Raw genomic sequence first — 15,713 nt, 5'->3', positions numbered from 1 at the left:
TTTGGGCTGATTTTTTATTATTTTTTCTTCAAATTATTGAAATTAAATTGATTATTTTCCCTGAAAATACATAAGTGCTCAGATAATTCTTGTCAAAGATATTCCTCGGAAATTCTACAGAATTCATAACCTGGAATAATATTTATTGTAATTCAACAAGAGACTGTTGACACATCAGTACAGCGTTGACTATTACAGACGTCATCGCCTTCCATCTTGGATTCCCTTCCTATTTGAACTCGGATTCACTTAGAATTTTTCATTGATAGGACTTGTGTTTTTAATTCTTGGAATATTCCGTAAGTTCCTTTTTATATTTTTCATTTAGGGAAATACATTATTTGTTTAATTTTACAAAGCTTGTTGTCTTAACTATATTCTGTTCCTAATTTCAAGAGCATAGACTCATAACAGTGTATATGTATGTGTGTGTCTATTTTTCCCCAGTGTCCAGCACCGTGATGTCACCCCTGTTAAATTCCCCTTGTCGCTATACAATCCCACCATATTAAATTCCGCTTGTCACTATACAGGCCCACTATGTTAAAATGCCCTTGTCCCTATTGAGTCCCAAAAGCACATGTTAAATTCCCATTATCGCTATATTGTCCCCCATTACTACTATTATAACATCGCTGAATGGCACATGCGTGGTACATATAATTAGTGAGAGAAATGTGTGATGAATAATTAAAATAAGAAAATTCAGTATTTATTATAGGCTTAAAAGTAAAGCATTGATATTACAGGATGAGAAAATGTTCGTTAAAAACCTGCATGTTCTCTTTGATAAAGTTCAATATATGAGCGATATCAAGAAATAATATAAAATCACATGTTGTTGTCTTATTTTATCATCAAACTTACATCACGGAGAAAGCTGACATCTTCATCAAAACAGTGCTGAATGTCAATACGCAAAACAAATGTTTTACCGCACGTACTTGCACACCCTTCGTTAAGGTTCAGTGACTTTTGACACTTATTTGTCATTTACCGTATGGGTCATACCAACCATTAGAAGTAAACAATTTCTCTTTATTGTCATCCTTTAATCTGCAAAAACTAATGTCTGCAACAACTATTTGTTTGTTTTATGCACATACATAGTGTTTTATACATATATGAATTAATAAAACATTATCATGTTGAAACACATGAAATAATTAGTTTAATGAACGATTTATGTATCGATGATTGTATGCAGTTCATTTTGGGAATAGTGGAAAGTTCAAACGTTTTTCTGTGACATTCTATTTGAAGGCAAATATGTTCAATGTATCACCTTCAGCATGCTGAGCTCATTACTAACCTACATTATGTTCAACGTATCAATCACATACACTTCAGATATGCTACTGAATAAATTTTTCCACTTGCCAGTAATACACATTATAGCGACAATAATAAATGTGCTATCCCAGTGCAATGACTGCCATATATAGCTTTAAAAGTATCACCACGTCTATTTGGGTTTGCGGATAATATCTTCAATGAAACCATTTTGGTTCCATCTTTTGCATTCCTTGTCTTTCATATTAAGGGCTCTTTGTACACGAAGTTCCATGCTGAAGTAGCGCGCTGACTGATATTTGTAAATCACAATATCGTCCATATTAAGATCTATTCTGTATGTCACGCACCTGCCGTAGGAAGGGAAACGTCCTCTGAGAACGACTACATTCATATCAAATTCTCTCATTGCATTTACGTCAACTAATTTGACAACGATTCCTTTCTCGGACCGATACTTCACTACATCACCAGGTTGGATCTCAACTGAAAGATGCACAGCAGCTTCGGTACATAAAATATTATTTTCCTCAAATGTTCTTACTGGTTTCATTTTCGCCCAGTAACACAAATGTTTGGATCTGTTGGAGGACATACGCCACTTTTTTTCGCCTACTCGGCTTCTTGCTCGATTTACGACTTCTTCAGGCGAGAATGTATTATCTTGATCTAATTGGAGACGTCCTACATAAGATGACGTAAGGTCCACGCTGAAATATTCTTCAACGACGACTCTCGTCTTTAAAAGGCCCGGTAATGAGTAATGGATACAGCGTATCTTTCCGTGTTTTATATCGTCCTCCAACTGCGCCTCTGTGACAATGACGAGATGGTCGATGCCATAATAGGCGAGGGAGACAATGTCTCCAATCTTTACATCTAGCAAATTCTCAGTTTCTGTTATGTTACATTCGAATGGAGAGAAATGTGCTTTGCTTATACGGGGCTTCAATATAATATCCTCAATGAATCCAGTTTGTGTCCACCGATTGCTGATTCTATCTAGCATATAATTCGCTCGTTCTACTCGATTTTGCATGCTGACGCAGTGTGATGGGTGATATTTGTGAACACTGAGGCGGTCCTTGCTGAGGTCGATACTGCATGAAACGCGCCTGACGTAGCAAGGCCAGGCCTCTCGAAGAACTGCTAATTCCATTTCGCCAATTTGCGTTTGCTTTATGTCAGGTAAATGGATGATGATTCCTTTCTCGGACTTATACTCCACTACATCACCAGGCTTGATCTCACCAATGGAATGCACGTCACTTTTTCCAATATATAGGGAACTGCGAATTTCGAAATTTTCATTCCCATACTTATTGTCTGTTAGATCCTCTGCGTTTTTAGAAAACACTTCTGTTTTCACCTTTGCCCAGTAACAGAAATGATCTGATCTGTTGGAGAACATATCCCACTTTGCCTCGCCCATACGGCTTTTCGCTCGGTGCACGGTATCTTCCGCTGAAAATGTATCTAGCGAATGTAATTGTAGACATTGCACTTTCTGTTCTGCAAGGTCTACAGGGAAACACTCTTCGGCAACTTCTTTTTTGCCAAAGACATTTGTGCGAGAGTAATGGATGCCTCGTATCTTACCTAGTTTAGCGTCAGGTTCCTGTGTTACACACGAAACTATTAGCAGATGATCCAATCCGTAGTACTTCAGACAGACAACATCACCTGCTTTCAGTTCTGACAAGTCCTCAATTACCTTTGCGTCGCATTTAAATGGAGAAGACAGAGCCCTTCGGATCTTGGGGACAACCAAAGCGAGACCTGTGGCTACAACAACAAGGAGTATTTGGATAGGTATTCCCAAACCTGGTACGAGCAACGGTAGGGCAAATTCTACAACGGCGTACGTAATTGCAGATGTCACTCCATAAACACCAAACTGTAACCATAGGTCATGCAGGCTACTTTTCCAACAAGCATGGCACATTTCCCTACTGGTTTTGCATTTCCAGGTGAATATGGTCATAAAGATGCAGTAGAGCAGGTAAGCGACAGTACAACCTCCTAACACACTCACCGGAACAATCATTGCTTTGGAAAGTCCAGAGGCCACCTCGTCAGAGGATGTATACAATAGCCGCCTTATAAATCTTGCTATCTTGCTACCTTCGCCTAAGACGTTTCTCAAAATATTTACGAAACCGTGAAAAAGGCTCTGTACCTGGAAACTCTTTTCCTTTCCAATGACACACCATCTTGCAAAATGTTCACAGTTTTTCAAGAAGGGGTCATATCTTTTGAAGAGCCCATCACTTTGTTGCAAAATAGATTCAGCTCTTTGAACAATTACAGCTGGGGAATATCCAGGATGTTGATATTTAATTACATACAGTTCATCAACTGTTAAGTCGAAAACACGCTTTTCCTCCGAAACCTTGATCTCTTTGTCTTCGTTTTTAGCAAAATGAATCACGATTAACTCTGCTTTAGTACTTTCACTCCAGCAAATTTCCTTAATGATGAAATGATGTCGGTATAAGGAAATCTGCTTACGCATTGACTCGAAATATTTCCTGAAATGTTTCCCGGGACAAGATATATGTTGTCCTATTTGCAAGTGGTCCATTAATTGTACTCTGATTGCCTGGGAACAGTTTGCACAACTCCTTGCATCATTATCATTTATCAGTGCGTCAGCTGTCCTTGTGAGTTTGTCTGTTGCATTTTCAGCTATATTTTCGTTTTCCCGATTCGTGTCTTTCTCATATATTGATTTTTCACTAATGTTATATCGTCTATAAACGTCGGGTAATTGACTGAGTTCATCAAGGAATGGTTCTATTTCCTCGTCGGAAACTTCGTCATCCGTTACAATATTATCGTCAGAATCCTCCAATGTAAGACGTCTGTAATTTGTTTGAGTCACGATCTTTGCCGCCATATTAGTCTGCAAAAATTAACAAATTAAGTGTATACATTTCCAATGATTAAACCAAGACAACCTCATATGGATATAAGTAACCATGTTAAAGCAAATACCTACTACGTTCGTACTAGTGTATTTATATAGTGCCCCACAATTCTGAAGAAATCTGTAGCATTCAGGTAGGCGCTGACGCCATATCAACAGGTACCTAAAATGTAATATTCGCTTTTATTGGTTGTTTCTACTGAAATAAAATGTAAAAGCATTTGTGGAAAATATACTTTTATAGCTCTACATTTTACGTAATAGAAAATACGAAAAATAAATCTGAAGTCTATAGAAATTTGCATTTGCATATTATGATGCAAGGAGAAAACACATGGATGGTAAGTTTAATTTCGTTAAATTTAAAGTCTGGCTTTTCACTGAAAGCGGGATTTGTGGAGCTATATTGCGTCTCAGATTTTGGTCACGTGACGAATCATTATATATATATATATATATATATATATATATATTAATTCAAACTATTTTCCTTTTCGTGAGAGATTTGGTGTGATTTATTTATATATACCATTCTCTTGTTGTATGTGAATATGTAAAGGTGATAAGCATTTAGTTTTACATCATTTGTTTACATCCTTTGAATGCTGTAAATTACACATATGATAGCTATTCTAACAAATTCATTTACAGATGGATATTTTGACACTATGTTCAGTACTATATTATGCCAAAAAATGTTCGGTGAATTTCAAACGATTTTTTATTGTGTCAGTTCGATGTCATACATGTATTTTACGATGTCCATCATCTTCGTTTTGGAGGCAGTTTATGTATTGGAGGAATAGCCAGTTTTTAATATACAGTACGTGCACGAGTATTTGAACAGTAACAATCTGTTTAATTAACAAGTTTTTACGTAAAATAAGTCCTGTGCAGCAATAAAATAATTCACGATACACCCGTATTATGCATGGTTCAATTATATCTCACCCACTACAAACCTCAGGCCACTGTTTACCGTTATGCATCCACAATCATATCAACCGTGGTCAGCTACCGTGTTGTGTCATTCTGCAGGGCACTTTGCTCCAATCGCCACGTGTTATGTATATTTAATTTAATTATTTGCTTGCTAGTCATAATTTTAAAAAATTTCACTACAAGCTATTGTAATGTAATATTGTATGCTGGACTTGACCTTGTCCAAAACTGAGGTTATTGCTGCTTGACCTGATTGACCTTTTCATATTATTCACTGTCAACAACTAATACACAGCTAAATTAGTATCGCTGTGTATGGGCTTAATATTAGAATCATTATTAAGAGAAGAGGTAAATATATTTATTTGGGTTCAAAGTTTTGGAGTTTCCTGAGTGAATTATACATAATCCATGTCATTGTTTTGTAAACATCAGGAGCATTCTAGAAGGTTATTTTTATTAGGTAATGATTTGTTTTAGAAAATGCTAATTGCTACCTGAGGTCAAGTAGAGAACTGTATTAATCCTGTAATTGTGAGGACTTGGTCCTTCGTACTTTAACATCTAGCCCTTTCATGCTGTAATATGTTGTGACAAGTTGGGATGAATTTTATTTTCTTCAAATTATTTAATACAAATGTTTATTTTCTCTGTAAATACAAAAGTGCTCTGATAAAATACTCGGATATTATTTATTATTCACTGGAAATATTAGTATATTCAAAGCCTAGAATGATATTTATGAGATTCAACAAAAGACTGTTGATACATCAACACTTTATTAGCATCATCGACTTCAGTTTCGGGATTTTTTTTCTGGACTCTTACTTAATTTTATTCAGGACTTTAAATTACTAGGACTTGTGACTGTAATTCTTCGATTATTTTTGGAATTTCCTTCGCAATACCGTAAGTTCTTTTTTCTCATTTTCACTTTGTATTCTATGGAAATAAATTATTTGTAATTTTTTTCAAAGCTTGTTGTCTTTCATTCTTTTCTGTTATTTATTTTAAAAGCATAGACTTGTAACAATCGTTACTAAATAACCTACTTGTGTTGCTGTGCCGTAAAGCACATAAACCAAACTAATTTGGTTACATTGGTATTGTAGTGTGAAGTGGCGTGGCGTGTGGTAAGAAGGAGCAAGAGATTAGACGTGCCTATCGAGTACAATCTGCCGTTTAGTAGCAATCACTTTTGACTGTAGATCATCACACGTGACAAATCAGAATCGAACCACGGTCCCAACCTAAGTACTTATTCAAAATACATAAATATACCCAACAACCTCGTAACAGTGATAATTGACCTTATTAACAAAATATGGGAAACGGCAACACCCCCAGAAAAGATGGAAGAAAGCAGTAGTATTCCCAATTACTAAACTAGCAAAACCAATAAATGCCGTAAAATCATATGGACCATATCACCAATTCATAATATGTTTAAAAATAATGGCAACTATGATAAACAATCGACTTAAATGCCATCTAGAAAGCAGGAACTAATATCGAACATTCAGGGCGTAGCAACCACAGCACCATTGATCAACTATGTAGATTGAAATCCGTCATTAAACTAGCATTTGGTTTTTTAAAAAAAGATCCCCTCCCCGGTCAAGTTATGATACGTCCAACCACGTAGATTAGGAGAACCTGATGTGGACGAAAGGGCTGATACATACTGCCAAAGAATACAGAATAACTTGAACAAATGGACAGTCAACTTCCTCACTGATAGGCTGAATCTAAAAGAATTTTCAGAACACTCGATAATGTCACGCCGCCATCAGCCCGAGACTTTTTAACGCCATGATCAACTGATAACCTGAAAGGTATTGAGCTATCACAATTTGCTGATGATAGCGGCATATGGAAAGCTACGAACCTGACAAGCAAAGAAGTCACCAGACAACTACAAAAAGGGATAAATTGGAGCAGGAATAGGGCAGATAAATGGGGATTTAAAATAGCACAGGAGTAGTATTCGAAGCAGGAAATCGAAACTGCCCACTCCAAAAATATTCCTTAACGGAGTACCTATAAAGTTTGATTAAGAGGCAACTTGCTTGGGTATGATACTCGATGAAGAGCTAACATGCCCGACCCACACCAAAGAATTCGTAAAACGGTGCATTCAAGACTTGCTCTGCAACCTAAGAAGCTCTAATTGGAGGGGGCTGACCAGTAAACGTTCTTACAAGTCTATGGATCCACGAGAGCTTGTGTTATGAACAAAGTAAACGTGAAAATGAAATTAAGTCCCAGAAAGGCTACAATGAACCAACATTAATGATTCCTTCTCCGAAAACATCAAGTACGCTTAGTACACAACCCCGGCTCCCCCACCCCCACCCAGGACCGGCGTTTGGGGATGGCAAGTGGGGCGACCGCCCCAGGCCCTGTTCTTGACGTGTCCCCGCGCTTCAGGCCTAAAGTCGTCCTTATGAGTTTGTCAAGCTATATTCTCCGGTAAATTGGAAACACTGATACAGGCCGCACGTAATGCACGCAAATCGCGAAAGTTGGTTTAGTCCAGACATAATCAGTGTTTGTAGTAGCATAACAATCGAGATACCGATACTCTGGCCCCGCGCGGTCATGGTCGGCCCTAGGCCCCGCGTACTCCTAACGCCGCCTCTGCCCCCACCCTACCTACACCCCCAAGTATATAATAGGAAAATTCACTACGCAGGATTATTTGATTCGTGAATGTAACTAATGCATCTTTCGGTGTTTGAGTAAGAAACGCCCACAGAATTAAACAACTGGGCATAGATTCGAGAAACATCCACATTGTGATAACAGGGAGGCGGGATAAGTGGAACAGAAGGATGGATGGAAGAAGACGAGGTGTTGAACCTGGCAAGCGGAGGAGGCTGTATCCATAGGGTTTCCTTCTCATCTAGGGACCACACAGGTGTCGGTCTTGTTGGAGCCCTTTCTTCTCTTGGCTTGCTTGGGCGGCATGCATAAGCGGATAATCGAAATAATTCATAAATTTATAAAAGCGCACTAATTTAAGTTTGCACATGCCGACAAGGCGATAAGCGACATTAATCCAAGGATCGGACTAACCCGAGAAGGCGAGACTCGTGGTAGTGTTGCCGAGTGATTATAATACAAAAGCGTTTTAAAAAAATCTGTTTTCCCCCTTTTCAAATATGAGATTGTTTCATAAGAAAATGTATATTAACGCCATAGGAGGATTTCAAAATAAGCTAAGTTACACTGGCACTTGCGGGTGAGAGTTTTCATAATGGGATCTGACTTGAATGTGTGTGTGTGTGTGTGTGTGTGTGTGTGTGTGTGACTGACTACCTTGAAAATATCACCCTATTGTATAATAAGTATCCTTCATTTGGACAAAATTTACTTCGAAGCCTACATACTACATACGTCGAAAAGAAAAACGAAGTTCAAGGAAAAGTAATGGAAAATGGAATCATCTAATGTAGTGAACCAATACATTGAATCATCTAATGTTATAGACTAATGCATTGCACATCTAATGTAATGAACTAATGCATTGACAATCTAATGTAATGAACTAATGCATCGACAATCTAATGTAATGAACTAATGCATTGACAATCTAATGTTATAGACTAATGCATTGCACATGTAATGTAATGAACTAATGCACTGACAATCTAATGTAATGAACTAATTCACTGACAATCTAATGTAATGAACTAATGCATTGACAATCTAATGTAATGAACTAATGCACTGACAATCTAATGTAATGAACTAATGCATTGACAATCTAATATACTGAACTAATGCATTGACAATCTAATGTAATGAACTAATGCATTGACAATCTAATGTAATGAACTAATGCATTGACAATCTAATGTAATGAACTAATGCATTGACAATCTAATGTAATGAACTAATGCATTGACAATCTAATGTAATGAACTAATGCATTGACAATCTAATGTAAGGACTATTCCTATATTCTCGGTTTCCCTGTTGATAAATTCCGTGTTTATTCAGTACATAAAAATATTGTTTTCTTGCCCACATATACATCATGAAATATAGCAGATGGACAAATTTCGTGAAGTTAAATTTTCATGAATAGCTTATCTTCAAATATTTCAAATATTTCACACGCTGAATCGTCACAATTATGTCACAGAGAAGAAATGTTAATAATTTCCAGTAAACAATAAGTTTAATGCGTATAAGATTTGGCTCGACATAAAAAATCTCAAAAATAAATAGTACCGTGTGAAAATGTATTCATGTATACATCATACTGATCAGGACTGACGGCCTGAGAACTATACAAATATTAAGTTGTGAATAAAGCAAAGTAAATGGCTGTACGCAAATGATAAAGTCTAATAGCAAAGTTAACGGCTGTACGCAAATGATTAAGTCATTGGCAAACTAAACGGGTGTACGCAAATTATAAAGTCAAATAGCAAAGTAAACGGGTGTACGCAAATTATAAAGTCTAATAGCAAAGTTAACGGCTGTACAAAAATGATAAAGTCAAATAGCAAAAAGGTAGAAAAGATGTACAAGAAAAGTATGAAAACCCACCTGTATGGAACGTTTTGATCTACGATGTTCGGACCCGTCCTTTCATAGCATTTCTGTTTCATGTCCACGTGATGGCTTGTATTAGCTTGCATGTGACTCAACCGATAATGATCTCTGCATGTACAATCTCAAAACACATGACATCCATTCGGTTTTGGCCTTGACCCATATTTGGTTATATGCATGTATTAAAAAGGCGCCAGCTTAATAGGTAAATGGTACTTGATATAAACAAGTCAATGTTCAAGTAGCCATGATAGCGTTGGAAGGGTAAATATGATGGTTGTAACTCGATAACACTTTATCTACAACAGAAATATTTCTAACACTATTAGGCAATCCTTAATCTATAGCATTTCATTTGCAACTGCGTAATGACAACGCATTATCCTCATTCGATCAATCCATCGTCTGTTTTTCTTAACTATTTAGTACGAATATCCTATGCAGTGAGATGAAGTGAACTGCGAATTGCATGACGGGATCCCAATATGTTACTAAGAATAAACTAACTGATAACGTTGTCTTCTAACACATAGTGGAAATTATAGAAGCAATAACTTATGATAGACTCATAGTAATGTACATGTAATAATTCTAGCAATTGACATCAGTTCATCTGGTTCTACAGTTGGGTAAACCCAAACAATATGTAACCCTAAGAGGCTATGATCGCGAAGCTCCGCTTTCAAATGTACCATTGATGGCGTTATAGGTTAAATTAATCAGAATCAATGAGGTAATCATGGAATGTTTGGCTCGATATATCCAAGCGTTCTGGGTTTTCCATGCAGAATATGTTGGCTTTGGGGATTCTCATGAATGTCTTCGGACCAAAGTGAATTGTTTTCAGCAATGACTGTGCGGAGTCAACCGCGTACTGTGCAAATTTAATCAAGATAGGGAAGTTAAGTGTAGGCTAGTGTTCGCGTCTGAAAATTGTAGTCTTTGACAGTCTTTAACAAAATACGCCGTTGAATAGTATCATTGATGGATTCCATATCCTACGCGCTAGTGAAAAGTTCAACAGCATCCCACGTTATCGTACCATGCTCCGAAAATACAGACGAGTTATTGCTAGAAAGGCCTCCAAATGGTCGTGGTCGGATATTAGGAAAACTGAATACAAGCGGACAATGCTAGTGAGACCTCGAGCGTGCGGGATTATACCTGCGGTGATTGATGTAGAAAATGGCACATCAAATTCTGGGTTTGTCGATGAGATTATGATGATCAATGTGAGTGTTCTATTTAAATCGACATGATGCATCGCGACATTGATTTCGTGTAAATATGTTTCAATGGAAAGAGCTCCAGAACTCATCATTACTATTGTAATATACACCAATGGTGTCTTTTTGAGAATGGTTCTCGAAATCATGATGTCGTTGGGGAGCTACCGTTGATAAAACGATGCGGCTCCAATAATAACTTATGGTGCGTTGTTGTACATGATGGGTGTGTATCCTCGGATAATTGAGCCGCAGCGCCTGTGTATGTTCCATGCCACAATGGTCAGTTGACACATATTTGTTTTACGAATGTGGATCAGGACAGGTACATGTCAGATCCCCACGAGGAGTCCTTGAATATAAAAATGTACACATGATATAGACATGTCATTTAATACAATGATATTCGTACATTGAATACCCGTGCATGATAATTACACGAGAAAATTTGTTTACATGATATATCAAAGAAATGGTCTTGATGTGGTCCGATGCATGTATAAGAGCGCACCTGAGAAGCTCGTGGTCTTGTTCTTTTGCCCTACATTGATCGCTAAACAAATTGCAATGCGAGTGGTTGATAGCATTAAAAACGTTGCTGAGGATAAGTTCAAAAAGACCACTTTAGTGGCATTAAAGTTATTCAAATAATTTGTGACACAAATGCAAAAAGCCGTTGAAACGCTTCCTTTCTCGCAGTCTTTTTAGAGTTGTTAGCTGCTATGACTTCAGCAGTTGAAATTGTAGGTTCCTTACCGGCGTTTGGAGGCCGATGGTTGTCTCATAAGGGAATACAAACAGTAAAATGACCTCGACTACTAACGACGATTCACAAAAGGCCTTGCAATTTATGGCCGCAGTGCATCCGTTGACCAGTTTTGATTTACTCGCTATGGCAAATTCAGTCAAGCATTTAAGAATTGTCTTGATGAAAAATGCTCTTTCATCAATGATCTCCCACAGACACGAATTTGGAATCGATAACCTGTATTCATAAACATGCCGTGGGACTCATTATGTTGTATACGTGGTTATGCCTTGACAGAAGTTGTATTTTGACTCGTACGGGCTAACACCAACACTTGAAATTGTTCATTATTTAACGGGGGCGCTGGATTCCAACCACTGTTTTATTCAACACCATCGTTGCAAACTTAAATGGAGTCAAATCTGTCGAAAATCGCGTCGAAGCATTGAGTGCACTTGAGCGTTCACCAACTCCACAATCATGTTAATTTTACGTTGTCACTTAGAGAGTAAGCTTAATTGTATACAAAATGTCTGTTAACACTTACCCATACTACAGCGCAAGGACAGGACACGGCGCAGCAGATATGGCCATTTGTTACTGTAAAGCGGATTTGTCTGTCTTTACCTGCTGGGTTGTTGTTGACGATGACCCGAGTGAGTTTGTGATTTTACAAGATCAAAGTGGAAAACTTAACACAGTCAAAAGGAGCCATCGCGAAGAACCTGGTCGAATTCAACGAGAAAGTAGTACGTCAACGCAAAGATTGCAAAGGAGGATATTCAGAGGAATATTAGTCAAAGGACGAGCTGATAAATAGGATGACAATAAAGTACATGGTTGACATTTTCATAACTGTTGTGGCTGGATTTGATACACCCAATCAACATATTTTAAAGGTGCGTTAGCCTGGATCGTATAGTTTTTTAATAATACACATTGATATGGAGATATGTCTGTAATGACATTAGTGAGAAATAATTCTATGCATAGTGATTGTTATTACAGAGTCCAAGATTAGATATATGTTGTTAACACCTTTTTCGACTTAAACTAAGGAACAAAGAAGAGCCCAAACCAACATTTGAAAAGAACTTGTGTTGCGAATTAAATCCAAAAATGTCCTAAAAGTTCTATCACAAGTCCGAATACATGAAGTTCCAGTCGAATATGGTACATTTAAGAGGAAATATGTGATATGATTATTCATTGGAATTACAAAGTGCTCATTGGACTAGAGCTTAATTCTGGGACTTTTTTGAATTATTACTAAGTTATAGGCAATGATATTGTCATATGTACATTTGACAATCTGCTTTGTATTCGAAACATGCCATTCCTTCTGACTTGAAGAGAGTTTTTTATGATTATTTTGAATTGAATTCAAAGTACTGTAAGTTCCTCTTAAATTATTTGTTACCTTTTACTAAACATGTTGGTTTTGCTTCTTTCTGTTAGTTATTTTCCAACCATAGATTCCTAAGATGAATTGGGAGTTCGTCTGGGATGAAAGCTTTAGAAACATTTCAGAATTTTAAAATTGATTTTGAAATTTTGAATTAATTGTGTTGTGGAAATTTCTTTGTCCCTGGTCTTTTGATTTAACATAGTGGAACCAACAGTTTTTAGACTATCATCCGTGACTGAGAGTTTTGTTTCCAGTTTGTCCCAGGAAGGTCTTGAGTGTTAAGGAAAGATGAGTTTGACCTTGCCAACCGCTATTCTTTTTCGGACATAAATTCGTCTTTGTTATAACGTGAAATTAAAAAGAAAAATTTGTCAAGTATTTGGTGGAAATGGAAGTTTTTGATGCTTTCAGAATAATTAGTAAGTTTCTATCTAGCTCTGAAATGAAATTTCATGAATTAAAATTTTAAAAAGCCCAGACTGAAATAGAATTAAGAACACTTCAGCTTGTAAAAGAAGAAAAGAATTTGAAATGAAAATGCAAATACAGAAAGAAGAAAGATAGTGACAAATGCAGGAAGAGGAATGACAAATTCAAATCCTAATCCAGACAGAAGAAAGAGAAAAAGAAATTAAAAATAAGAAGGAAGAAGGGAAGAATGACAAATGCATATGCAAATGCAATTTGAAGAAAGAGACATGTAATTAAATTGCAAGTACAAAAAGAAGAAAGAGAGATGGAAATGCAATTAACACTGAAATAATTATAACTGTCAAGCAGAAAGCGCCCCAATCACGTAATTTCGGTTTGTGTGTTACCAAAACTATTAGTTTAGTATTTTCTTTTAAAGAAATTAGGTAGATAAATATTTTCTGCACTTTGAAACAAAATAGCTGAAAATCTGAAATGTCCTTTAGAGCATTGGACTTTGTTCTTACATGATATACTTATTAGCAAAACTCGTGAAGTGGATACTTTACTGTCAGTTGCAGTAAATGCTGCTGATGACTTTGTTAAGGAATTTATCTTGAAGGGTTATCAGTTGGTACCTGAAACACATCCGCAGATGAATTGCAAAAACATAAAATAATAATAATAGCCAAGCTAATGCCGAGTTTTTTTTAGGGAAAATGACAACTATTTCACAGGTGGTTTACATCTAAAAAGAATAACAAAGATTATGATCAACTGAAACAACTCATCATGTTATTCGAGTTCAATAATTGTGTTCATAGTGACATCTAAACTTATCATGATGGACACATCGTAGACACTTTGGAAAACGATGCACGTATAGATGACTACGGTTCCTTAAGTCACAAGGTTTCACTTGTCGATACGTTTTCCGCTCAGCAGATTGGTAGTTAGAAACCGACTCAAGTTCATGCGAGTACTTACAAATATTTATTGGGCACAAACTTTTGATAAATGTGATTAGAAATCATTATCTCTTCCTACGCGCACTTATTACAAGAAAATTGAGGACGCTATTTGTGTTTCTTACAGATTGAAAAATAAGCAAAGATTCAAGACAGAGCTGTTCCACATGCTCTTGCTTCTTAGAGGTCAAGGTCATGGCCATCGTTTAAAAACAATACATTTACTGAGTCTGAGTCTGACTGCATTATGGATAATTATGAACCATTCATGTCGAAAGGTTCTATATCACTTATTGGTGATTCTGTGAATCCTATCCCTATTGAAATATTATCTCAGTCTTTTTTTACCAGATACTTTGCCTTCGTCTGAGAAGCCTCCTTCTTCTGAAATTTTTCTGATCAAGGGAGTAGAGTGCGGCTTTATTCCCATTCCACTCTTTATAATATTAATTTGTCATCAGACATAGTTTAAGAAACAGTGACCATAGGAGCTGTGATTTCTTTGCTTAATAAGGCTTTTTATTTATTTGTAGGCAATGACTTATCTGGATTTACGGTTGTGGGTAATCCACTAGTAACTGACAAGTCTCGTTTGGATCAAGGAGTTTATCCTATTGAAAATGAAATCCCCGATTTACATCCTGCTTGTGTATTTAGCTATGGCAAAACAGTTCTTGAGAATTAAGTTGAACTAGAAATTTTGCCTTTGCCTGACATATTTATTGGTCAGGCTTTTCACTAGGTCACCTTTGCTCCTTGTATTAATCATTCAAAAGGTATTGGTCATCGTGAGCTTCTTTTAACTACTCATTATTTAATTTATATTTAGGGTGACAAACGAAAACCTTTTGTCTTCGAACAGGAAGAGGACACTGAGACCCTTTGTTTGTTATGGATATCTATTAGTGAAACGGAAGCAGCAGAGATACCAACTTGCTATTTTGCTAAAATGGGGTCATTATGAGAAAATGGAGATCACTTTACGTTCTTGATATGACAAGTGTTCATTGAGATAAATTGTCTAGATAAGAAGTTAGTAGTCTAGCTCATCAAACGCCCTTGGTTGGTCATTCATGAGTCAATAAGATTTACCACAGGATCGTACATAATTTATATTGGGCGAAACTTAAAAGTGATGTATCTAAATAATGTAGATCATTTCACAGTTGTCAAATGGTAGGAAACCCCAATCAGAAGATACCTAGGGCTAATTTACAAATAT

General features: G+C 36.7%; 1 protein-coding gene across 1 annotated transcript; it reads right to left on the bottom strand.

The window, feature by feature from the left end:
- Positions 1-741: 741 nt before the first annotated feature.
- On the bottom strand, positions 742-10,135 carry LOC149802413 (uncharacterized). The gene is made up of 2 exons (XM_089951282.1): positions 9,725-10,135; positions 742-4,198 (listed from the first exon to the last, which is right to left on the bottom strand). Exon 2 carries the CDS (start codon positions 4,190-4,192, stop codon positions 1,466-1,468), a length of 2,727 nt encoding a protein of 908 aa, XP_089807408.1. The 5' UTR covers positions 4,193-4,198; positions 9,725-10,135; the 3' UTR covers positions 742-1,465.
- Between the last annotated feature and the right edge of the window lie 5,578 nt (positions 10,136-15,713).

Source organism: Sinohyriopsis cumingii, chromosome 3 (assembly GCF_028554795.1).
Source record: "Sinohyriopsis cumingii isolate HCF-2022 chromosome 3, ASM2855479v2, whole genome shotgun sequence".
NCBI classification, from domain to species: domain Eukaryota; kingdom Metazoa; phylum Mollusca; class Bivalvia; order Unionida; family Unionidae; genus Sinohyriopsis; species Sinohyriopsis cumingii.
The sequence above is the reverse complement of the archived record's forward strand: the minus strand, read 5'-3'. Positions and strand labels throughout refer to the sequence as shown.